General features: G+C 42.4%; 1 protein-coding gene across 2 annotated transcripts in view; it reads left to right on the forward strand.

Moving 5' to 3' along the window:
- Positions 1 to 26100, forward strand: part of znf827 (zinc finger protein 827) — a 62806-nt gene that overhangs the window by 8232 nt on the left and 28474 nt on the right. For both annotated transcript variants that reach the window (XM_026302455.1, XM_026302456.1), the window contains exons 2-5: positions 10839 to 12110; positions 14426 to 14598; positions 14884 to 15379; positions 22861 to 23139. In XM_026302455.1, coding sequence (XP_026158240.1) covers positions 10839 to 12110; positions 14426 to 14598; positions 14884 to 15379; positions 22861 to 23139 — 2220 coding nt within the window. The remainder of the gene's footprint in view (positions 1 to 10838; positions 12111 to 14425; positions 14599 to 14883; positions 15380 to 22860; positions 23140 to 26100) is intronic.

A 26100-nucleotide genomic window follows, 5' to 3' on the forward strand; every position in this document is an offset into this window, starting at 1 on the left:
CCCCTCCCTCTACATCTCATTCTCCCTGACTCCCCTGATGTTTTTTTTATCCCCTACCTTGTGGTTCTCGGAGTTTAGCCCCATGTCGATTTGGACAGCGCACTGTAATTGTTTGGAAACTCGGTTCTGTCATTTGCATGTAGCAAGCAGCCACTTTTCCAGTTTCAGTGGTTTGACCTTGTTGTACTGGCCAGCTAGAAATGAGATCATCAGAAGAGTAGACAAGAAGCTGACATCTCTACTCCACCTACCCATGGCTTTAAGTGATGGTTGTCATAGCAATCATTATGCCACAGAACAGTCTCAGTGGGTGAAAGATGGCTTTGAATGCAGCAGCCTCAGGTCACAACCTGGTTATGACAGAACAGATAGACCTGTGAGGGTTGGTTGCAGTACACTGTGTGTGCAAAGACAGCAGTCTGCATAGCATGTCAGGTTCATATAGATTTCTGGTTAAAATTGAAATTGCTGAGGCAATGTGTTTTTTTTTTTTTTTTTTATACCTTGAAGAAAGCAAAGCAGGTATTGGAGTAACGAAGAGTGAAAGACCAGCACGGGGCGAACAATGCCTCTCATTCCCATCAGCTGCCCTGGCCAGCATTTAACATGGAGATTGGAAACGGAATAAGCTCTCCCCCCATTCTCCCTGGACCTGCATGTAAATGAGGTTAGCGGTTAGTATTTCCTGCTGTGCCACAGCAATTCTTCTCCCTCTTTCTCCTTTTTTTTAAATAATGGCCTGAAAGTGCTCCCCCTTTCCTGGGCTAGAGACCGGGACCAATCCTGATTAGTGTCCCTGTCCTAAGTGACAGGCTAAAATCCAAGCAGGCACAGCCTTGGGCGCCTCTGCCAAACAGCCGTCAAACCAATACCACTATAAAAAAAGGCACCCACCCCCCACCCCCACCAGTCCTCAAGATTCCCTCCCTCTTTCGTCTTCCTCTCTCCTCTGCTCATTCTCCTCTGCTGTCCTTTCCCAGTCTCTCCAATACTGCCTCCATTGCTCATTTTACATACATACACACATTCACATATAGAATTAGCTCTCACTCTACCCCCACCTCCCACCAGACCCTGTTTTGTATCCCTAGGTGGACTATCTGCTATAGAGCGGAGTGTCCTTTTTTGCCAGCAGGGTGATTTACAAACAATACATGGGCACTGTACACACTCCCACCTTCCACCCTCCTACTCTCTCTCACTTCTTTTCCACAGATACACAATCACCTCTGTGAGGAGCTTCAGTATGCCAGAAAACTACGCAGCAGGGTGATGGCCTGTTCTTTTCGCACTTGTTCCAAAGAATGTACCCTGTCTTCTGGAGAATGCTAGCGCGACATCCATGTCTTGGTTGAATGAGGTTACTTTGTCAGCTGGAAGAAAATTTGATGGAATCTGACGAATATGTCAAGTGGCTTTTAATTAGTACCCGTAGTTTTTATCATTATATTTTTACTAATTATTATTGCTGTAATTAGTAGTTTTCTGAACCACATGTTGTAGTAGTAGTATTTTTCAAACCTACATAAATTAGTAATATGATCCGAAGTCTAATGCTTTTTCCTGCTATAAAGCAAATGCTCAAGGAGTTATGCTGGTTGGAGAGTTGCAAGTACATGCAAATTACTCAGCGTTTGAAAAGAGACGATACAAAAAGTAAAAGAGCACTGAAAAGTGTTACTACTAAACTGTGATGTGCAGAGATGGATCTCAGGGGGCAGGGGATCAAATTTTTTAAAAAGGGCAGCTATCAGTATGGAGCCTATTTTTCAATATTATAATGATCAGTCATGATATGATGGTAATTCAGCCAGCCAGTTTACCTAGCTGTCAGCTGTTTTTTTTCTGTTAGGATAATTGTGCATTTACAGAATTAATGTTATAGTGGAACCATAACAAGTTTGTTGCATATTGCATAGGTTACTTATCAGCATATCCTCATAGATCAGTCTGAAATTGTGCATATCTAAACATAATACATAGTTTGCACACCATGTCCACGTAGCAGTAGCTGCAGCACAGGTGCTCTGTGTGTCTACTGTAGAGGCATTCAGGGACTATAGTGAGTGTAGGTCACCTGTATTTTGGAATTATTTAAGAAACCAGCGTCTGATGGCAGGGCTAGGGCAAATAAACAAGGGAATTTAAAAAACTTTTTTTTTTTTTTTTTTTCTTTTGACTTTAGCATTTGCAACTCTTTTCTGCATGTTTATGTTGACCGCAATCTAATTATTTATAATTAATGTTGAGAGTGGCACCTTTGATTAACTTGGGAAAAGGGCAGGGGCTCAAGCACCCTCTCCACCTGCCTGCTGCCATGTCTCCGAAGTTACTATAATAAATTATTGTGTTCTTTGGAGTCCGAACATGTCATACACAGCTTTTTTTTTTTTTTTTTTTAATTAAAAAATTTTTTTTTTTTATACACGTACTTGCAACAATTTTCTTTTCTCTTATTGTATATTTAATCTTTTAAGGTGTACTCCATGTTTACCAGTGTTCAGTTTCTGAAAGAAGGATGGCTGCCACAAACTGAACATCTATCCCTATGAGATGGAATGGCTCAAGTCTTTATGAAAATAAAGACTTTAACAAAATAAACTCTTTCACTCAGAATTAAGAGATTGGTCTGTGATGGTGGTCAATATTGGCATGAATAATGTTTTCCCTTAACTTATTAAAGCATGACTAGAAATTTACAAAAATGAACTTTAAATTTTACAGGTCTTATTTAAAAGGCATCTTTTCACATTTTCTTTTTAAAGTATTTGCAAACTGCCTGTACATGGGCAATGTGCATTACGAGCAGTTATATATGAGTTCCTAAATCTATAAGGCAAATTAATTAGTCAAAGACTTTAAACCCAAATATTTCTTTTCAATTATTACCGAATGGTGCACTTAGTTTCAGGTAGTCCTGATTAGTTTGAGGGAATATATCATTGCAGCAGCATCCTTCTGAATAACCCGCTGCTCTTCTAAAAATTAAAGAGTTATGTTTTGGCTGTTTACTGACTGACATGGCTGCTGGATTTTATCCATAATAAAAGGAGTCCTATATTAAGATTCATTAGAACAATACAATTTTGGATGGACTTTGTAATAAAATTAAATCAATATTGTGTTGTGCATTTAGTCTTCAAGCAATGAACCAATAAAGAAATTAAATAGCATAAAAGCAAAAAAAAAAAAACACCTTATCTAAACGATTCAAACAAGACTTAAGCAATGAAAATTGGTAAGACGAAATGAAACATGAAAATATTTTTATAATTCAGCACCTTCCATTATTATCCAGTCAGGTCAGTAGTTTTTAAGTGCTGGGATTATATTTATGTTGCTGGATCCTTACTAAAACCTCACTGAGACTTCAACTGCCTCTTTTAGAGTTACTTCTTTACACTCCTTGGATTGAAACCACCAAAACATTTTCTAAATATATTAGAAGTTATCATTTTATAAAGTATACAGTTACAAAGAAATCAATAAAGCATGTTGAGTGAGTGGCAGACTGTGACATTTCATATAATTCATGTGTAGTTAATTCTCAGGTAGTAATTGTAGCTGTATCTTGTAGTGTTTTGTATTTATTATATAGTCAGGTTCAGATAGAATTGCTCTCAAAGATGAAAGGTTTGTACAACCTTGTCAGACTTACAGTCTTCAAATGGCTGCTTAGATTATTTACCAGTGCTTGTAAAGAAGATTCAGAAAAAACTATGACTCAGCATTACCAAACATACTGAATGCAGCAAATAAGTTGTTCATACAAAATGGCACAAAATCTGGCAGCACAAATTAGTCAGTGGCTCAGGGCCAGTATGGAGTTGGCCCAGGTCACATTACTGGCCAAACCAGAACCGTAGGAATTCTGATAGGGTGGTTTTTTTGTTTCTTACCTCGTAATTAGCCAGTTAATCTTCACTTCCCTGCTATGGCACTGGCATTTTGTTGATTACCTCATAGTATCCATGGCCATTATGGTCTTGATTCTAGTTGGCTATGTTTGGCTTGTCTGTATAAAGTCGACGGTCAACACAGCTGCCCCTCAGAATTGGAAGTCAGCATTTGCGTTAAATCAACTAGGGCTGCACCTATTGATCATTTTTGGAGTTGAGTATTCTACCGAATATTTCAGCGATTACTCGAGTAATCGGATAAAATTGACTTTTGCATTTTAAAACAATAATACTATTGTGTGATGCATGACAGAAACAACACGTTACCTTGAAATGACATTATCTTGTGCTGGCTACGCTGGGTGAGCTGGTCTGGTTCACAACTGGATGCTTTCTGTTCAGATGTTGAAGCGTTGAAGAAGTGGTACAGTTGTGGTACATTAGTTGTACTTTACAATACACGCATTGTACCTTGTCATCTTTTTTGAGTTTGAATTGATCCCAAATTTTTGGACATGTTCTGCCTTTTATGGACGGTTTCGCTCTCTGCCATAGCGCCAACTTTGAAATGCGTTGTGCAACAATGATTACGGTGCTTACTATGGCCTTTATTTTTCAAGCTGTTTCTTAGTTGTACTTTAGCATCCCAGTTGTCCCCGTTCATGGTAACTATAGTATGTTTGTTTTTTCCCCTTGGGTAACAAAGCGATATTAATACATATCAGTTGTTTGAGAAAATTAAATAAATAATTTGCCACAAATTCAGAACTGGCAGCAATGGTGCTGCTTTTTCACTTGCATTTTTTTTTTATAGCCTGTTAAGTAGACGGGGCAGAGAAAGTGACTGTCCTCTGTCCAGTCACTTAAAATGGGGATTGGTAGTCAAAGATGGGATCTGACAGTCTCATGTGTAATACATGTTTGAAACGTTCCGATGCTGTTTTGGGGACAGAGACAGTGAGTGTTGGCCTGTTTTCACTGACCAATTAGTGTCATTAGCAGGGTAATGCAGTTTGCTTTCAATTCCAAGCTAGAAATTATTGCAAGAGTGATAATCGTAAACACTGAGTGAGACACCCTCTGTGTTTAACTACAGATGGTACTGTTAAGTGAGATGAAAATGTTTTTAATTGCAATACATCTAATAATGTCTATTTATGGTTCATTAGTTACTCAGTTTTTGCTGTAACAGTCCCAAGCCATGTTTACACATTTACAGCATGATGTTGCAAATGTGAGCAATGAAAATTGAATCTGTTCTGGAATATGCTAAAATTATAAAATTAATCATAAACTGTACAGCTCAAAATTGATATACTGTACTAACTGGCAGCAAATTATTCTTTTTTTCTTTTGGAAACAGGTTTGTTAATCCCAACTCATTTTAAAAGTAATTGAAACCCATTTTTAGGTGTCTCACACTGTCAAACAATACAGGCAATCAGTCAGTTATATCAGTTATATTGTAGTGATACAAATATTACCATCATGTCCTAATACTATCTAAAGCATGTTCAGAGGCATGTGCGTGGCACATTAACTTCACATGGTAGGACAATAAAGTGATTAACATGTAGTTATTTCTTCTAATGACAGTCTTTGTAATGTGTCTGTTTATGCTGAAAATTTGCAATAGATACTTCACTTCTCCCCATCGAGCAGTTTAGGTCCAGGTCTTTGATGACACATCTGAGGTTATGAGCAAGATTTTTTTTTAACATGAGATGCTAAAAATGGAAGAGAAAAATAAACCAGGGTGTAAAACAGGGTCTGGGGCTCTCAAGTCGTCTCATTCTCTTCCAAGAACACTTCTCCTTCCTGTTTCACCTCTGGCATGCGGCCCAAAGTACCCACAAACCACGGAGGCCAAGGCTGAAAATACACAGATGGTAATTTGCACTACATTTCAATACGACATCCACTATTATATATAGCCCTGCTGCCTGAACGCCGATCCTTTCTGAGAGTATCACCTCACCTCTGATTCAAACTAAAAGACAGGCTCTTTATGTCTTTGTTACTGACTGCCAGCTGGACAGGAAAACAGACATAGTTGGTGTTGAAATGGAGGAGTTGATTTTCAGTTTTCATAGAGTTTGATTGTCTAACATGAACCTTGATAAATACACAGGTGTTTTTTTCCCCTTTGGATCAAGACAACATATTGAATTGCTAGAGGGATGAAGAGAAATATGTGTCCATTTATCAAGTAAGTCAAAGTGAAGGGCTTTGTTGCCTCTATTATGTCAGCCCTTTGGAATGACATGGTTTTGTGCATTAATTGGTCATTGAATGTGATCTGGTCATTATCTTAAGTTACAAGTATAGAGGAGCACAGTGTGCCTAAGCTGCTAACTGTGGATTGATGAATGTCTGAAATTTTTGAGCTTACTGTGTAACCTTTTCAGGTTCATACCAGAAGGTGTTTCTTGTAAAAAGTATTCTCAAAACGATTTGATCATATTTTGAAACAAACGTATACATAGGACTGTAACCGACTGCTATACTTTAAGTATATGAAATTAGCACCGTTAAATATAGTGCTTGTCTTGTAGACATGTGATTAATACAACCTAAATTTAAATGGTTTCCAAAACAGGGTGAAGACTTACCAACCCAGTTTCAGTAAAATCACATAAATATTCACAACAGACTCCACTGTTTGACACGTTGCCTTAGTTATCACACGTCTTGCCCATTCTCTTTTTGGTTGTCATGTTTCATCAACTTCCTGATAGACATAACATGATAGATAAACTTTGGAGAAATGATCATGTTGCTTCTGCAAAAGAACAACAGCATTAAGGCTGGCCAGCAGATTGATTGCGCATAATGTCTTGTGAAGGGAGCAAAAATATGTCTGCTAGCTCCCACACATCCAGCTGGATTTATTTAGAGCATCTGTGTATATTTGTATATTTATTTTTATTATTGTATTTTTGGTTATGGAGATGTGTGGAGTATCCATGAGATGAAGTGAGACATGTCTGTAAAAGAGATCAAGCAGGAAAGATTATGGGAAAAGGAAGGGAAGTGATCCTGATCCAGTGTGTCCCAATTAATGAAAGTACCTTGCTCCTCGGGATGACTGTTAGTTCTTTGCAGAGACTTGAACCCACCAGTAGAGCGTCTCTCTCACCATATTGTCCAGTGCGCGTTAATAAGGCAGCGCTGACCACCGGGTGTGCTCATTAGCATAGCCCGAAGCTGTGGCAACCCCCACCAGGGCCCAGCCGGACACTTAATTACCACCCTGGCTCCTTCTTTACTACACCCATACTTACCACCTTCCTTCCTTTGTCGTCACCCGTTGCCCTTCCTCCTTAACCCACTCCCACATACACACATGCACACATGCCAATATCACCTTTCCCAGTCGAAGCAGGGAAGATGTGAGGCTAAGCATTTCCGTCAGTTAAATGTGATGCCCTTTGTCTTAGTATGTTGTTGCTGTTGTCTTTTATATTTTTTCTTTTTTTTTATGGCTTTGTGGTCAACAAGGATTTTTGTGATTTCGTGACCCACACTCTTTCTCTCTCTGTTCTGCTCCCTCTCTCTCATTGCTATATTAGCTCATGGGCATGACTCTCCTTTTGACATCGGCACATTATTGATGCACCTCTGTCCAGCCTTAATCGGCTAATGGCCTCCTCTTCTTTCCTTCCCAGCCAAATCAACCCCTCCCTTTACCATCCCTCTATCTGTCCCTAACTTCTTTTGGCTTCCCATCTCCTCTCTCTCTACCCATTTCTGGCCTGAGGTCAGTGAGGCCAGTTTTCATGGTTAAAATACAGAGTAGCTTTGTGTGTGTGTGTGTGTGTGTGTGTGTGTGTGTGTGTGTGTGTGTGTGTGTGTGTGTGTGTGTGTGTGTGTGTGTGTGTGTGTGTGTGTGTGTGTGTGTGTGTGTGTGTGTGTGTGTGTGTGTGTGTTTAATGTAAAATCTCCAAAAAGAAAACAAATGTGTGTGATTGTGTGAGACAGAGAGAGGGGAGATGTTAGTCAGCAGCCTCACACAAGTCATATGATGAGTGACCTTCTGACCTGCCTTTACTCCAGTCCCTTTCTCTTCTCTCCCTTCTCTAAATCGAACCTTTTCCTTTACTAACAATCATTCTGTCTGATGAGATTAGTTGAAGTGCGGTTGCCTCCTGCGCTGAACTTGTATGTGCATGCACACAGAAATACACACACCCGCCACTGACCTAGAAAGGCTGTGGCCAAAATAATCCTGCCAAGTTCACAAATGGAGATTGTCGATGGCGCTGCATGGTGAAATAATAAACAAGTCCACTACCTGAAATATCCAACTGTTTTTAGTTGTACTTACAGGTTGTGAGCTCCCTGTCTCTTTTCTGTGACAGGTTAACACAACAGATTTCCACACACTGTAAGCTACAGAGGCTACAGAAGCTATGTAAGTGTACATCTCTGGTCAAGCTCTAGACCATTTATTGTGGCCAGTTTTGAAGCCTTCTGGCCCTCTCTTTGTGTAGCCTTAGCCTGCAATTTGACTTGTTGTAGGTCTTTGTCTATAACATGGTGGCAGTATACATTTCTGTGGACCACAGAGAAAATCCCTCACCGCTGCACCACTGAATCACTCGTGTGTGAGTGATAACAGACCCAGACTGCTGAACACCCTGCAGCTGTTTGTCTCAACATGCAAGTCATCCCCACCATTACACCACTAAATGGTTCCCTTTCAGTGACAGACGCTCGCCGCCTCGGCCCATATCTTCATGCCTCTTTCGGTGGGGGGGTTACTGCTGCAGAGCCAGCCACTGTACTGGAGGCAAAGCAGCCGAATGTGTGTCAGAAAAAAAAACACGTCAGGAGGACTTTAACATAAAGTCACATTCTTGGAAATGTACTTGCAGTTTAAACATGTATGCACGTGCATTTGTTTGTCCCCATGCGTGTGGTGGTCATACAGCAGCAGTCATGCATACAAAGCTCAGATGAAGCCCCCTTACAGCTTAGGCCAGAGACCATGACCTTGGGAAATGTCATTCCGCCCACAGGGGTGGCCTGCTTGTGACACACAAAGCCATGGTAGTGGAGTGCATCAGTGCATGGTAACACTCTGCCAGCAGCCTAGTGGTGTAGTGTTGCATTCAGCTGCACCTAACCCTGAGGTTTAAAGAGTGAACCTAGGAAGCAAGAGAGTTCAGTCTCAAAGCTGAGACCCTTGCGTCAGCAATCCAGCGATTTCCCTCTAACCACATTACAGCCATTAATGGCTCTTGCAGCTTTTCGCATGTCACATGGAAATGGGTCAAGCCCTGCCCTGCATGACTCACTGGTGTTTTCTCTCTCACTTTCATTCATGTTAACCCTACCCAGGTGGCAAAATTGCTTCAAGGATCAAGGAAAATTGTGCTCACAATCACAGAACAGTTTTGCATTTTCTTTCACTTTTGTAACAAAGTAAAGACATGACAAGGTTCATGCTCCTCAGTCTCTCTTAGAACCTATCTTAGTTTTTTTGTGTCGTTTAAGTTAATTGCACGTGGGTTTATTGTGTGTAGTCTATTTGGCAGTTTCAAAAACCCAAACATTATAACATAATTTGTTGTACTAATTTTTGGTGTCGTCCATTTTCTTTCAACAATTGTGTGTTACGATGAAATGTAAGATTGAAAAGTGTATGTGTTGGAGAAGATGTTGGGAAGTGTGTAAGCCCTGTTTGATATCTGTTGCAGCAGGAGAGCAGCGGTCATAGTGGCTTGTGATTGTGGACACCTTTGTGGACCATGGTGAGCCACACTGGCCAGATGTCAGCCAACTCTAATGATCCCAACAGGTTGCTGGGCTGGGTTGCCTGGCAACAGTTTTGCCTTTGCCTGTAAACAGAGAGTAGACCCACCAGGTCTCTGTCAGGGTCGCAAGGGTGAAGACAGCTTTGGTGTGTGTGGATACATAAGTTGGTGCGCAAGACATTTACAATAATTCGTTCATCGCCTCATGTTGTTGCAGCTGTAAGAGTGCCCAGTTTTTTTCAGAAATCTCTGTCAGATCCTTTTTATCAGATGTTTTTGAGGTTGTGTATGGTAACCCAAAAAGGAGGGGAAAAAAAAGTCAGTTTTGACATTTTGTTTTGCCCAGGCTTCGTACTTTTGACATATTCTTATGGAGGTTTGTTAATATGTATCAGGAATATTCACTTTTCTTTGTTCGCCCTTGTCTGGCAAGCTGTAATGTTTTGCTTATGAATATTGATACATGAAGTGTATATTAATGACCCTTGGTGACCTTAACCCTATCCTTATTGGCTCCCCGGTGGTATCTGCAGGCTCATGAATATTAATCTAGTTCTGTAACCTCCATTACCCTAATCTTTGCTGTCTAGCCTCCCAGAAGGACCCGTTGTCATGGTAACCCCTTTTCTCGACTCTTCCAGACCAAGGGTGGGAAAAATATGGTTTAAAAAAAAAAAGACAAATCTAAATTACTCAAACATCTTGAATGTGCCTTTTGCAAACCCGCTGTTATATAAGAACGTTATTGGAGTTGAATTTGTGCTGGAAATCATTTTAGTCAACTCCTTGCTGAGCAACGAAGTGTATTTTTGCATGGCCATTTGACTTGGGCTTGGGCAGGTAATTGTGTTATGAATGTTTAAAAGTGTATTCCCTGTTCTGCTTCTGCTTCTACATTGTACATGTCACTGTTTGCTGCAACCATGTATTAAAAATAATAAAAGTGAATAGTAAATATAATTATCAATGTTAAAAGGTGTCTGCTATAACTATGCCCTTTACTTAACACTTAGTAAGAAGTGTTTCATATTCACAATCCTCACTCAGGATATTTATGTTACTAGATACTACTAATGCATAGAATTGTTTGTTAGAGCAACATGGTGATAAAATTGTCACAGTTCTTACACAGTGTATATTAATATTCCTCATGGTAAGTTTTATGTTTTTGCTCTTCCAGATGTGGACAGCAATGAGGACGGTGGACCTGATGGTGGTCCTGTGGAGGAGGAAAGCTGGTTTGGGAATGCTTCTGACACACGTTCAGAGTCGTCCTCCTATGGAGACACCCAGGATGAGCTTCTTCTGCCCAGGGGTGCGTCTCCTGATGAACGGTCTGGAGTCGGCACTGTGTCCGGTGACCATGATACCTGTGGAGGTGACAGCTTGCTGGGTTGCCCCACACCCATCCATCATGCATCTTTGGAACTTCTTGGACTGGATGGAGGTGCATTCTCGACCAAGGACACACTCTCCTCTGTGGTGTCATCGTTGTATGGTGAGGCGGCATCTCGAGCCCTGGGAAAACCTCTCAGCAGTAACCTACGGCGCCTTCTTGAGGCTGGCTCACTAAAACTTGACACGGGGGACCTCCTGGGTCGGTCATCCAGGGGTGCTGGAGGGGAATCTCCTCCAATAGGTCTAGCCCCATCATTGACCCTCTCCCCGTCTTCCCACCATGCCCAGCAGTTAAGTGCTCTTGCCCGAAAATTGGCCAATAAAAACAACAGTGGCTCATCCTCACCTGCCTCCTTGGCACCCTCAGTCACCAACATTAAGCAAGAGCCTCTTGACCCCTTTAACTCTGTCACCACTAGCAATGGCAGTGGCTTTGTATGGGCAGGTGTTGCAGATAAGTGGCCGCCGGCCAGCTGCTCCACGCCCTGCAGTTCCAGCCTGTCCCCAGACTCTGCCATCCAGAAGTTAAAAGCAGCAGCAAATGCTGTACTTCAAGACAAGAACGCCGTAGCCTCCTCCTCGACGACTTCTTCCTCCTCCTCCACCTCTGCCTCATCTGCAGTGCCCACCCTTGGAGGAGGTGGTCGAGGAGATGACGTTGTGCGCTTTGATGCCTTCAACTCTCCGTTTAGCCCACAGTCAGCTAGCTCCACCCTTGCTGCACTTTCCAAGAAAGTCAGTGAGCGGAGCCAAGCCTCGTCAACAGCCAGTGCTGCTACAGACCACCAAGCCTCAGCAAGTTCCTTTCTCTCACTTGTGTCAATGACCTCCTCTGCTGCCTTGCTCAAAGAAGTGGCAGCCAGGGCAGCAGGAAACCTGCTGGCAGAGAAAAAGGAGGGTTCCCCCTTGGCAACTGCTGGGGTCTTCCAAGAGGATGTTAAACCACTGCTGGACAAAAACCAGAAGGCCCCAACGCCCTCTACACCCACCCAGAGCCTAGATTTGCTGTTGCCCTCTACTCCAAAGGGCAGAGGCAAACCCAACAGTCAAGCAGGTAATCTGAATAGCCAATAAAGTATTAATATACCCATCACAGTTACTACATGCATTGTAATACTAATAGCAAATGAATCAAAATAAAAGTCACACCAATACAGAAAATAAGACTAGTGCTCAGCTGAGCTATGTAGAAGATTTTGTTTACACAGTCACATTTGCCCAACACTAAAGCGTATTCAGTTGTTGCCTTGCATTAAAGACAGGCTTCTTGTTTGAATCAGGCAACGTAATGCTCAAACAAGGTTGCCATAATGAAGTAAAATGACCTTATGTTTGCACAGAAGAGAGATTTCAAAGGTTCAAGATCATTTTACCTGCACTTCATTTATGGAAAGTTTTCATTGTGTCTCTCTGCCCTCTTCTTTTACAAAATAATTGCACAAATTTACTTAAAGTTCAAGAGAAATATTTCATCTGTCATACTTACTTGCACTTAGCATTTACCAAAGAAATGACACCATGGATGCCATGAAATGCAAATTAAAAGTGCCAATAAATTAAAAATAATGTTCCAATGGAAGGGCATCTCAAAATAAATAAGATGTCTTTGATGTCATTGAGTGGGAGAGTAGCAGGTTTAGTTGTCACTGAAATACTATCAGAAAAAGTCCAATTCTGGAGTTCCATGACGTTTTCTCTAGTTTTGTAATGGATTTTTTCTCAGCTCACTGGCGCTGAATTAGCGAGTTGTGTAGCTACAGCCTCAACTGTCAACGAGCAGAAAGCATAGCCAAGAGAAAACAGCCCTGGCTGGCCTTCTAGTCTGGGAAATGGTCTGTGGGCTCGACGGGGGGTTCCGACTGAGACCTCACTGCCTTCCCAGACCAACTCGTTTGTGCTCGGATGTGCGTGCTGCCAAAAGGGGCCGTCAGTGTGTGCACTGCACAGTGGGGAGCCCTGGAGTCCATATCCATCTCGGCAGCCTCCTCCTGGCTTCAAACCCCACTAACCAGAGCCCTCTGCACTGATCAGCACAGCAGATTTAAAGCCAAACACATCATACTTTCCACTGACTGGATACAGATGCGTGCACTCCCTCCCTCTCTCCCTCTCTCCCTCTCTCCCTCTCTCCCTCTCTCCCTCTCTCCCTCTCTCCCTCTCTCTCTCTCTCTCTCTCTCCCTCTCTCTCTCTCTCTGTCTTTTTCTCTATCATGCTTACTTTCTCTCTGTTACTCACAAATGGTCATGCAGTATGTTCTGTAAGTGTGTACTCAGATGTCGACATGTAACCCAAACAAGCGTGCACACAAAGATCTCACTTCTATGGAGAGAGAGAAAGCTTCAAAGTGCAGGCTCTAACTAAGTAGCCTTTAGGGAGGACAGAATGTTTTCAGCGAGATGGATGGGCACTTTTGAAGGATTGTGTCGCAACCCCGCCAAATCTAAAATGGCTGGATCAAATTGACTTCAGACAGATGAGGCAGTTGATGTAATGTTCTGTGATCTGCATGCTAAAAAGGGGGTCTGGTCAAACCTGTGAGCCGTCAAGGTCGAGCAGTGCTGTAAAAATGCAGGTAGTTGTTTGGTCGCCAGACTGAAAAATGTGACCTTGATTATTGACTGTCATGTCTTGTTTTATTGTCGTCTCTTGCCAGTTACACTATAAACCCGTATTGCACTGGTATGTTCTGCACTTTGCATATATAAGGAAAGCTTGGTTGGTAAAACATGGTTGTGACTGCATACGAATCAGACATGTTAGTTACTGAGATAAATACACCCAACTCACGCACATTTTCACTCTACTGTTTTATTTCTGCTTCAGTCGCCTCAACTTGGAGTGAGCAGAAGTCATTTTTGCATTGTAGTCTCTGCTGTGCTTGGAGAGGCTGGGCCGCAGATGGCAGTTTATTGTTGCAAATAGGCAGTCTCGAGGTTTTACACCTCAGGTCAATGAATGGCTGAGCACAGTAATTTCACCAAACACTGATTACCAGATGTTTTTCAAGGAACGGTGCTGGAATACTTATGAAGCCATCCTGACAGGCCCTTGTAGAATTTGTAATGCAATCATGCCTCTTTCTAATAAGACCAATTAAACAGTAATGGATGCCGGATATGAAGCCAACAACAATAATCGAGATACTAAAACATGCTTGAGTTTTTACTTCCATTGTTCCATTGCTTCCAGCTGGCATTTCCCTTGATAGTTTTCCTCATTAGGTGTGCAGGAGTTGTCTCTTGCAGTACTGTAGTCTGCATTTGGATATTTTCTCAAAGTAATAAAGCTACATTTCTGCAACATTATACATTTTGAAACCCTTGAATGTTGTTTGTAAAAAGGTCACAATGACCTGTGCTCCCCTCCAGGCTCACCTGAGGATGGCGGCAAACCGTTCCAGTGTCCTGTATGTGGACTGGTCATCAAACGCAAGAGCTACTGGAAGAGACATATGGTTATCCACACAGGCTTAAAAAGCCACCAGTGTCCCCTGTGTCCCTTCCGATGTGCTCGAAAAGACAATCTGAAATCCCACATGAAGGTGAGATCATACGGATATTTTTCATCTCGTCACCTTACACCCCTGTCACCCGCACTCACATCATCTTTAATCAGTTCTTATTATGGCTCTTGTGATATAATTAACATAAAAGAATATGCATATTTTAGTTAAACTTCTAACTTATGTGTGGAATAATTAAACACTACAGCATGTGTGTAGTAGAACCTCACTGATAAATAGAATTGTAATCAGGAGAGTCCTAGTGAGTGTCTAGTGCAAGTAAGAAGATGTTGTTTAACACATAAACCTGTCCTCCTTTTTCAGGTACATCAGCACCAGGACAGGGGTGAGACATTTCAGTGCGAACTTTGCCCCTTCACCTCCTCTCGTCACTTCAGCCTGAAGCTTCACATGCGCTGCCACCAGCACTTCCCCCGCACAGACGTTAAGGTGAAAGAGGAGCCCACCACCGACACAGAGGGCGAGGGCTCCCTGATAGGTGATAGTGGCTCCTCAGACCTGAGAGGGACAGAGGTGTCCCCACTGCACTCAGAGACTCAGCAGCAGACTTCCCCTTCAGCTGAGGCTTCCTCCAATCATGTCCACATCAAGGAGGAGCCCCAGGAGAGAGACTTGTCTGTGCTCTCACCCTTTAGCATATGCAGGGACCGACCCAGCAGCAGTGCCAACTCTCTGGACATATCTGGAGTTGGGATAGGAGTCGGAGTCAGATCCAGTCCTAGTGGTCCAACCACAGCCTCCCTCTTCAGCCCTGACATCACTACCAAGACAGCTACTGACCTGCTTATGAAGCTGTCAGGTTAGCATCATTTTTATAGCAGTTACAGTTACTTTCATGATTGAGCGATATGTTTAATTGTTTTTGAGTAATTTGTTAATCCTTCTCAAACAAAGTGCCCATGATAGCCTCTAAAATTTCCTGATTTGTCTGACCAGCAGTGTAAAACCTAAATATGTTCAATTTGGTACCAAAAACCAGAAAATATTCACATTTAAAAATCTGGAGCCCTACAATACACTATATGCAAGTTTTCATCACGTAGTATTGTTTTGCAAAATACTTTAGATATATTATTAGCTTGACTCCTGTAATCCATAATTGCTTTTCTTGTTCTCTTTTCTCAACTTGACTTTCTAACTCCAGTTGTTGCAGTTTTACTTTTAACAAAAGTATTTAATTTCTTCCAGACTTCATTGTGAAGACATCTGTTCTGATCTCCAGTTAAATGCTGTTTGTTTTGATTTGTCACTGTCACCAGAAATAACATTCATAAGAAGCGTAAACAGTTTTAGGTTTTCAGGTCAAGGCTGCAGTTTGCCTCTGTGTGCTTTTTTTAAATGGATTTTAAAACAACGGCAGCCTAAAATGTATGAGAATGTATGAGAGAAAATGAAGTCTAGTTCAAACCTTTGACAAAAAGACAGTTTTAGCTCTTCAGTGACACACACGTTCATGGGCATTAACTGAAGAAACATGTAAAATCCCACTGGTGTTATCGACTGCTTGGGTATATTCAGACACAAACGTGTGTGTGTTCTCAGAGTTTAACTTTTATTGTGAATGTTGAGCATATCAGGCATGCCTTCACTTGTACTCAGGTTTATTCACAACCTGTAATTCCCATGAGTATGATAGAAAAGTAGGCCAGGGCCTTTTCACAACTTTCACTTAAGTCTGTACCTTGGTTAGGCCAACCCCTAAAGAATTCAAAACTTGCCTTCAGGACACTGATTTGAAGAGGACAAAATACTTTTTATATGACTAAATTGATTTTGGGTTATTATTTATTTTGCCCGTGAGTAATCACGAGAACAGTTATATTTAGATTGACATGTTTCTTAACAGCAACAAAGGCACGCAATATGCATGATTTGCACAGCATTTGTTTTAGCCTGATGCGCTTAATAAAGTGCAACTGGGATAAAAGATCCATAATAAACACACGATATATGTGAGACACGAAAACGCGACAGTTCAAAATGATCTGGTCTCAATCCTTGTACAAGCCGTGGGTACTGTCAAGCCCAGCACATTTAACTGATTTATTAGCACCTTGAGGAGCATCACTTCTGTGTGTGATGACCGGTGCATTGGAATAAACAAAAAAAAAAAAAAGGTAGATATTCTTAGCATTTTAACATACTGTGTATACTGTGAAGGAATAAGACTGAGAAGGTTCTGAGTGAGTGTTTTTTCATTCTTTTTAAAACCGAGGCTAGGGTGGCTTCATGCCTTTAAACATTGCTTTGGTGGTAGTCAGCAAGGGTGGTTTTATTTTGTGTTCATCAGTTAAAGTGCACCTCATGCAAAAAGGATATTGTGTGCACCATCATGATTTGAAACAGGGGAGCAGAACATAAATGCAAAAAACGCAAGTACCATGGCACAGCGCTGAAGTCATGACTTAGATCTTAGCATGTGTCATGTGTTTGTCTGTAAGCATGAATTACATGTTTTGAGTCAGATTTTATCTGGTTACTAGGCTTTACAATATCCAAACTGATATTACACACATTTTTTTTTAATCATTTATGCAGAGTGTTGAGTATGTTATATTTTTCGCATACAATTTTAAAATGACATTTGATGGCAGCCCAGGAGTTCTTTCTCAGTCCTCTCCTGTTGGTCACCGATTAGCTCCACAGAAGCAGTTGGGGTCTAAATGATTTGCTCAAGGGCACCTTGACAATAGTCGTTCAGACATTAATTTTTTTTACCCACATCTTAGAGAGTTGGGGGCAATGAGTTGAATAGCTGTAACCTCTAAGCATCTTCCTTTTGTGAATAAATCTCCATCTTTATTTGAATTTTATGATTGACAATTTGGTGACAAACATTATTCGAAAGGTGATAAAGAGATGACAGTGGAAGAAGTCCATTCGACCCCTGAACCGTACAAAACCGTACAATTACTCCATACTGGTGAAAAGCCTCTTTTAAAAATTCAACAGTTGCCCCCATTCTTACCCTTTTCTGCAACTTAGTATCAGGCAGTAGCGGTAACATTTTGTATTCATAAAGCAATATGATACTCAAAATTTGTCATGAAATTCTCTACTTTTTGTTAAAGTTAAAGTTCGATGTGGAATTTTCCTAAGTTTTGCAAAATAATGATACAGCATTATTGTAGCAAAGTTGACAAACATGCTGCTCTAAGATATACTAGGTCTAGACTGTGTTTGGATGGATATCACCATGTTGCAAAATATCAAAGGATGAGCTTAGAGACAATGGCAAGATTGATGTAGAAAGGTTGACTGAGGTTTAGCTCTGGGGTCAGGGGTATGGCTGCCACTCTTCCACTTAATGCTGTGTAATTAGATTGAGATCTTGAGTGAGGATGGGAGGGAAAAAAACCCTGGGAACATTAGATTAATTAAAAATTTATGCATAATTCATAATTAAAAAGGAATTCATAATTTGAAATGATTAGCGCCCTCAGCACCATCCTGTGACCCTGTCAGGATGCACAGGGACTGGGCTGGCTTAGTTAACTCCCCCTCGATCTTGCACGCCCCAGCTCCACATGGATGCCCCCTGGGTGCCAGTTGCGCTTCACTCCCAGACTGCACAATCAAGCCCAGGCAACTCCCAGAGGAGCCAAGATGGCTTCTTGCAATGTCAGTCCAGTGTCAAGTGGCGGACATCTTAGTCAGGGCATCATTCAAGGAGAATGAGGAAGGATATAAAAAGACAGGATGAGAGGATGTTGAACTTGAATGCATGATGATGGGTTTTAATGAATACTGCTTCTTTGATCATGAAGTTCTCCCTTTGTTGGGGGGCGGAGTTAAGGATAGAGGGTTACAAAACTGAGAAGAATCACACTCAGATCTTTGAGACTTACCCATACCATAGAGCAGCCTGGGAGGGAGAGGTGAGAAACTTCCTCCTGGGACCTCTAGACTCTATTTCTTTTGACCTCAGTGCCAACCCAGATTGAGTGTGTACACGAGCTACTCATCCCTCCTGCTTTCACACTGCTGTCTCAGTGACTCAATCCCACAAGGCCTATGGGGGGAGTGTATAAAAAGCTGGAGGGAGAAAGATAAAAAAAAAAAAAAAAAAGACACAAAGTGACAGCAAGTGGGAGAAAGAGGCAAAGAGGGAGTTGCATTGAGTTCCCCACGCATAAAAAGCCAGTGAACTCTTTCTGACCTCTGACATCATAAGCATATCATTTTTTGGGCTGCCCTGCTTTCCATTGAGTGTTACACTGATACCCTTTGATTTTTATCCTTGCACGCTTACACAACCGTTAGCTATCCAGTGTGATCCACATTTTGATTCAGAGATGAAAGCCACCGAGGCACTTTGAAATGCACAGCCCCTACCCTGTACCCAGTGGACCCCAAGTTAATAATGACAGTGGGCACTGCACACCCTCCAAACACCACCCCCACCCCTCCCGCTGCGATGACACAGGCACAACGAGCTTGACCCTGGCTGGGTGTGAATAATTGGCATGCAGGGGGTTGTGGGAGGTGTTGCATCTGTCATGATGCTTCTGCAGTTGTCTTATTTATCTTTGTCCTGGGAGAGTATGTTGCATGAAATTCTTTGCTATAGTGAGATGAAACACAGACAGAATTTTAACACGGTACATGGAAAACAGACTTTTCAAGATTTTTTTTTTTTTTTTTCTCTGAATTATCGTGATACTGCCAGAACTGGTTGAAAACACCACAGGTGCATCTGATGTATGTGTAAGTGTAAACGTACTTAGGCTTTGATGCCCCATCTCTTAGTTGAAATAGATTACTTTCAATTTTGAAATGTCTTCAGTCTTGTCTCTTTGTGAACATCTTGATTTAATGTCCCTTGCTTTCTAGCTCTGCATGAGCAGATACAGACAGCCCTTTTGTGTGTGACCTCTGGTCCAAACATCCCCACTGAAGCCATCAGTGTCACTGTCCGGTGTCTAGCACACTGTCAGCTATTGTTGGGTTCTCAACCTGCCCCGTGTAGCCCTGTACTTTTTTTTCTCTGGGAGAAAACAGCAGCCAATTGTCAGAGGGGGAGCAGGCCGGCGTGACAGAGGTGGAAAGCTAATGAAGTTATTTGACGGCAGCCCTGGCCACGGAGCGAGAGGTGAGGCGGAGTGGACAAGCTCCTGGCAGCGAGACGGATGAGGCGCGAGAGAGAAGTGTGGCGAAAGGGAGAGAAACAGGGAAGAGAACGGAGATGGAAGTAGCATTGGTGGCAGGTGTCAGAAGGGTGTGATAACATGGAGACAAACTGATAGTATCGTCAAACCTGAGCTAGAAGTAGCCTTACAGTATCATGCGCAGGGACCTGACGTTGGCCTGAGTACATACTCTCACAGCCAGCAAGCTCACAGAGAAGAAGCCCAGTCACCCAAAGATGTCCATGTCCTTGCTAGATCTGTCTTCACTTCACAAGATGATCTGCCAGAGACTGAATGCTCATGGTGCTACTGTGATTGTGAAATTCTGACAGACAAAAGGCTAATGTGTAAGCTTGGCATTGTAGCCAGAATTGTTCCTGTTGATACTGTGCTCTGGCTTTTTGTTATTGAGCCATCAGCTTGGAGGAATAAAAGATCTTGCCCATTGGATTAGACTGCTAAATAATTCATTGTGCTTTGTAACATAGATTCTTAGTGGAAATACGCTCTATTTATAGCGACAGTCCAAAAGGTCACTGGTGTGATATGACTTTGTGTGTGAGTGCACGTCCTGGGGTTGTTTTGTTCACGAGGGGCCACAGAGGATAAGAATTTCAGTATCTAAGTTTATGTTAAGTCCTGCATTTGTCAGGTGCTTATATGTATCGTAGCATTTGCGTATGGTGTAAATGAAGCATGACATAGCTTGTATACTGTTGTATAATGTAAGGATTTCTGAGATATTAAGTGTGCGTCTGCGCATGTAAATGGAATAGTGTATTTTTGTGTGTTTGTAAGGCGGTGACCAAGTGTGCTGTCCCTGTCTGATCCGACATGGCCCAACACGCTTCTAATTAGAGGACGTCCTTCCAGGTGCTGACCAGGTTATACTTAGCCTGCCCGCTGACATCTGATGGTGTGACATTTCCAGCTGGTGCTGCCTGTGACCATTCGCCGCTGCCCCTGAACTTTAAGGTCACTGTCCCCCCATCCTCCCCCACTGCTCAACCTCTTCTCCCCTTCTTGAACTGCAGCCCCAGCCTGCCACGGTTTGGCATTGTGGCACCTTGGCACCACATGGGTGGTCAAAACACAAGCACCTGTCGCCTTTTCCTGCCCTGTATCCCCTGTCCCTGAGCCCTCTATCCCTCCGGCATGGATCATCATTAATCAGAGGGGCCAGAGCCAGCACAGATTGATGATGTGGGCAGGGGGTGGCAGGTCTGTGGCAGTTGGAGATGTTAGGTGAGACGGTAGGGTGAGGAGCAGAGCATATCTCCGCTGGGGCCAGTGGTGACTGGGCATCACGGCTCAAGAGTGATAGCCTCGCCTATGTCCACTGTGTGTGTGTGTGTGTGTGTGTGTGTGTGTGTGTGTGTGTGTGTGTGTGTGCGTGCGTGCGTGCGTGCGTGCGTGCGTGCGTGCGTGCGTGCGCGTGCGTGCGTGTGCGTGTGTAGAAAGCTAAAGTGTGCATGCTGCTCTGTACAGATTGCTTGAAACTGCGTCAAGTGTTGTGTCAAAAGACCTGTAGATGTCAGTTGGTGCCACAGATTTATTTTTATATTTGAATGTATCAGACTCAGCAATTCATTTAGCTTATTTCAGATTGTCTAATTAATACTTTTACAATGACAAAGACATTCTTGTGTGGGGAGAAATGCCTGAGGTGTGTGGGCATTTTTACAGTTCACAAATATAATTATAGAAATGATGAAAGCAACCTTTGCCAAATTTGGTTACATTGTCATATGTGGGCCTTTTAAGCTTTGCCATAGCAACAAGGTTCTGCTTCCTGACTCACATGTGAACCAGGCCAACACCACAGTTGCAGATACTGTTCCATTCACGTCAGCTTATGTTTTTGACTTTGGCAAGCAAAAACAAGAGTAACATGAGATTCCTTCACGTTTCATCTAGGTCACAAACCACAAAAATAAAACGCAGAAGTCAAAAGAAAACTTTAGATTCTTCATAATTTGAAAGCGTATTCAAGTACATTCAACCAACAGCCAGTCTACTTTGCAAGGTGCTTAGTACTGTAGTTCTAAAAAAATAATCTGCTGTCAAATCAGAATCCTTTAACCTCTTCCATAGCTTAACTGAGTGTAATAGATATCATTTGGCTTTCCACAGACAACTACAATATATTTGAAAACATATTTTTAGAAAATCCTGTGCTTTATAACCCTTTCAAATGGTGTTGTAAGCTATGGCATGTATAAACCTCGATTTTAAGCGCAGTGTAGGGTAACCTGCTAAGAAACACAAAGAGATGCTCTTGCCCTGCTGTCCTTTTCTTGGCGGCTATCGGAAGTTTCTCCATGTCTAATTATTAATTATTCATCTAAGGCGGATTAGATGTGGCCCAGTTTCGCTTGAAGATGACTTTAGAGCAGAGGGATCCATGTGACAGTCCGCTCCCTAACACAGGCTACATACTGCAGAGATGGCAGATAAGGCTTTAGCTGATTTCTATCGCGCTAACCGAAGTACAGGAATTATTTCATGTCCTTATGTCTGAAGAGGATTCAAACGATGTCAGAGGCAAGTAGGGATGAGGCCTAAAGTAGAATGGTGCTAAGAATAAGTGCACAGAAATGAATGGGATGGGGAGGAAGAAGTGTGAAAAAGTGTGTGAGAAAAGGAGGAGGAATTGGGAATTAGTTGCGGATGCTATAAAGACTTAGAGAAAAGGACATTCATGAGGTTGTACTGTCTGTTGGCCCACGGTATGCCAACTGTAATATCTCTTGAAGCAGTTGGACTATGCAAATCAACTATGGACCGTTTTATTTAATTTGAATTGTCATTTATCGTGGGTGTATATATGTGTGTGTGTGTGTGTGTGTGTGTGCATGTATGTATAGTTCTCTTCTGGATGAAAAAGGACCTTATGACGTTACATTCGCTAACAAACTGAAAGATCTAATTTGTGACTCTTAGGTGCAAACAGGTTTTAAGGCCTTTATGTTATACACTCAGACAAAAGGCAGACGACATGATGTGGCTTGTTTTTGATAGCTTAAACATACCATATACCTTTTTAAAATGTTGCCACAACTAGTATTAAGATTCTTCTTCTACTATTTGCTCCTTTTTTCATCAGAATTTCTTCACATTCCTACAATGTTTTCTATTTTTCTGTCTGCAGCAGCCAACCAGAGAGAGACACTCAAGTCGCCATTCCACCTGAAGGAAGAGCCCAAAGTGGAGGAAGCACTGAGCCCTAGGCCATCCTCCCAGTCCCACAGTCAGGTCCAGCCGAGCTTTGCTGCGACTTTCTGCCAGGATGCACCAACGGGAGCTACAGCAGTAACAGATTGCCCAGGGTCATTGAAACCAAGGGAAGGAAGTCCCATGTCTAAGAACAGCCTTCTGAGCCAGGATATCAACATAAAGGTGGCCTCTGAGCTGCTGATTAAGCTTTCAGGTATAGTATGTACTTACCTATGGATTTGTGAAATGGGCTATGTATTTCTCAGGCTGACCTGTGGGACATGTAAACAATTCCGTAATTCCTCTAAATCAAACATGTACATACCAAGTTTTTCCAGTCAAGATGTACTTGTAGCTACTTGCTCATGTGAAACTTCAGAAGCTGACCAGAACCACAAATATCAGTAACATAGTGTAAATGTGGCTATTTCACTAGTATTATTTCTGTAAACTCTGTGTATATATGTGTAGGTTGTAAGCCAAAGGTTGTGACCCTGACCTCCATAACAGGGCTCTGTTGTTTTCTACCATGGAACACCTAACCAAGCTAAAATTGAGGGCTTTTCATAGCTGAGCTAAATTTACCTGTGAGGAAAAAAGCATATATGGTAAGTCCTCAGTGGCTGGAAAGACTGTATCCTTAGTGATTATATTTAGGTTACTTGTCTTGATCCCTAATGTTTTTTTGTTTTTTTTCCTACTCTTCTCTGCATCAGGTTCCCCCAACATTTGTGGAACAAAGGGTGTGGTGGTCATTGTTGTCCATTAGGTTCCTTTATAAAACAACACTGGATCGCAGATGATATACTTTATCTACTTACACACAGTTAAAGAGTTATAATTTTTAACATGCTCAACGTCTCAACCTGTGTGTATCATTGTGGCATCACTGTGCACAATGAGCTAGCCTTTGTAGATTCTAGTTTGACCAAAGCAAGAATGTTGTAGCAAGTCCTCAAACACAGCTTGGTTCTTTATTTTTTAACATGTGAACGTCAGGTTTAGTACAAGTGTGTTACAGACAGGTGTTTGTCCACGGCAGGCTCCAGGACTCTGGCTCTCAGGCTATCAAGAATGATATTTGAAGAGAATTCCCCAAGAGACCTGGCTTTTCAAGCTATGTGATACATAGAATATAGTTTTTTCCCTAATTGGACAATTGCAATACATGCATGCATGATTTAACAAATAGTTTTTAAATTTTAGTTAATCTAAATCCAAACAGGCCCTGTGGACTACCTCTACATTGGTATGATTAGTAAACTAGAATTGTGCAACCATAAAATTTACAATTGAAACACTTATAGGAGGTGCAAATATGCACCTCGAATGTTAAATACCATAAAGCACATGGCAGTCTGATGGTGGTGCAGTGGGGCGTTGCTCCAACCGCGGCGCTTCATCCTGTGCTAGTGTGAGCATGCTTGACAGACACCTCACACACCGGTTGCCATTGTTCTCTCTGGGCTGAATGGTGCTCACTGTGACTCATGCTGGCTGGTAGCTCTGTGGTACTACACGTGTGCTGCTCCACTGCATGCCCCCAGGTCACATTTCCCTGTGTGTGCACGTGTGTGAGGAAGACAAATTTGACATGATTACTACTTTCAAATAAGAGAAAATACTTGGCCTTTGTGTGTAAAACAGAAATTGAGAGAAGGATGTAGGTAGTGTATAATTCCTCCACTGTGCTGCCTCCTTTGTTTTAGCACTGTTAATCATCTGGCTTTCCTGTCGTTTTTGCCATTTCCAATCCCTGCACTGACATCCTGCCAGTTTATTTGGTCCTCAAGCAGCATGGCTAGTGTTTATCCCCTCCATCACTTACACTAGCTCTGCAAGGTTGACCTAGGTTAGGGAAAGATGCCGCAGCGTTCATCCGTCCACTGGCTCCCTCTGCCCCCTCACACAGTCTTTAGAGCGCAGTGCCGTCCATTACCATGGCAACAGCGGGGGTGGTAGATGGAGAGGGCTGTCTAGAGTGACAGTCTTGACAAGAGTCTGGACCCTCAAATGACCCTGGGGGGAAGGGAAGGAGAAAAAGATGGTGAGGAGAAAAGGAGAGAGCCAGGGAAAGGTCAGTGCCGTTACAGTCACGTGTGATTACGGTCATGAGGTACAAGGGCAATCTGCACTGTAACCCCTCTCTGTTCCCTGTTAAAGGTCAGCTAGAGAACACAGTAACCCAGTAAGTATACTTAGATAGGGAAATCAAATTGGACATTGTGGGCTAAGCATTTTCTTTGTTCACAGCATCACTACTTGTCTGTTAAAAAGTGCTTATTTCCTCATTCTTGCTTGTCAGAGCAGCAAATGGACACAGCCTAATTAAATTCTGCTACTCATCTTCCTCAACCATGGCTTTGGACAGTGAGAGCAAGTGGGGTTGTCATCATTACTGGCCATTGTGCTGTAACATGAGTTGCATCATCCTTTTAACTAGGTCAGTACTTCTTCTCCTCTCTCTCCTTCCCCCGTCTCCTCTTTTCCTTATCAAACATTGGTTGGTCGTGTTGAGTCGCCTTGCTAGCGCTACCTCCCCCACATCTGTTTAAAACCAGGCTGCTGGTGTCTAGGGGCTAATTACGCCAGGCTAAATAGTCCCTGGCGCCAGCGGCTAACGTGTCCTACCAGATGGGCACTGGTGTTGCAGGGCAAGGGGAACATGGTGCCACAGGAGGGGTGTGTGTGTGTGTGTTGGGGGGTGGGGAGGGTGCAGGGCCCTAGGTGGTGCCCTGGCAGGCTGGCATCATGTGGGTAACAGCCGTGCCACCCACTCACCATCCAGCCACCCTCACTATAGGTGTGAAATCACACTTTGTGCTCGCTTAACTCATTCCTCATTCCTTAGGAACAGGCCTTCCATCTCTGAGGACATTTTAGAGGCCCTCTCCCCTCTGCAGTGCTTGTTACCCAGATAATAAAAAATGCATTAAGCAATTTTGACCTCTAAGGAGCAGATAGACCCCAAACCGAACTGACAGCAACAGATTTTTAGCTTAAGACATTCTTTTTGTTGGTGTTACAGAATACAACATACTTAGTAACACAGCAGCACAGGCCTTTCTGATCAGCATTCAAATTGTAGGTTTAATATTAACTGGTGTTTTATCCATGGTTTGTTTCACCAACTCTACTGATAGTGGAAGAGCATGGTTTTATATCAAACAGTATT

The sequence above is a fragment of the Mastacembelus armatus genome, chromosome 1 (assembly GCF_900324485.2).
Source record: "Mastacembelus armatus chromosome 1, fMasArm1.2, whole genome shotgun sequence".
Classification (NCBI taxonomy): Eukaryota; Metazoa; Chordata; class Actinopteri; order Synbranchiformes; family Mastacembelidae; genus Mastacembelus; species Mastacembelus armatus.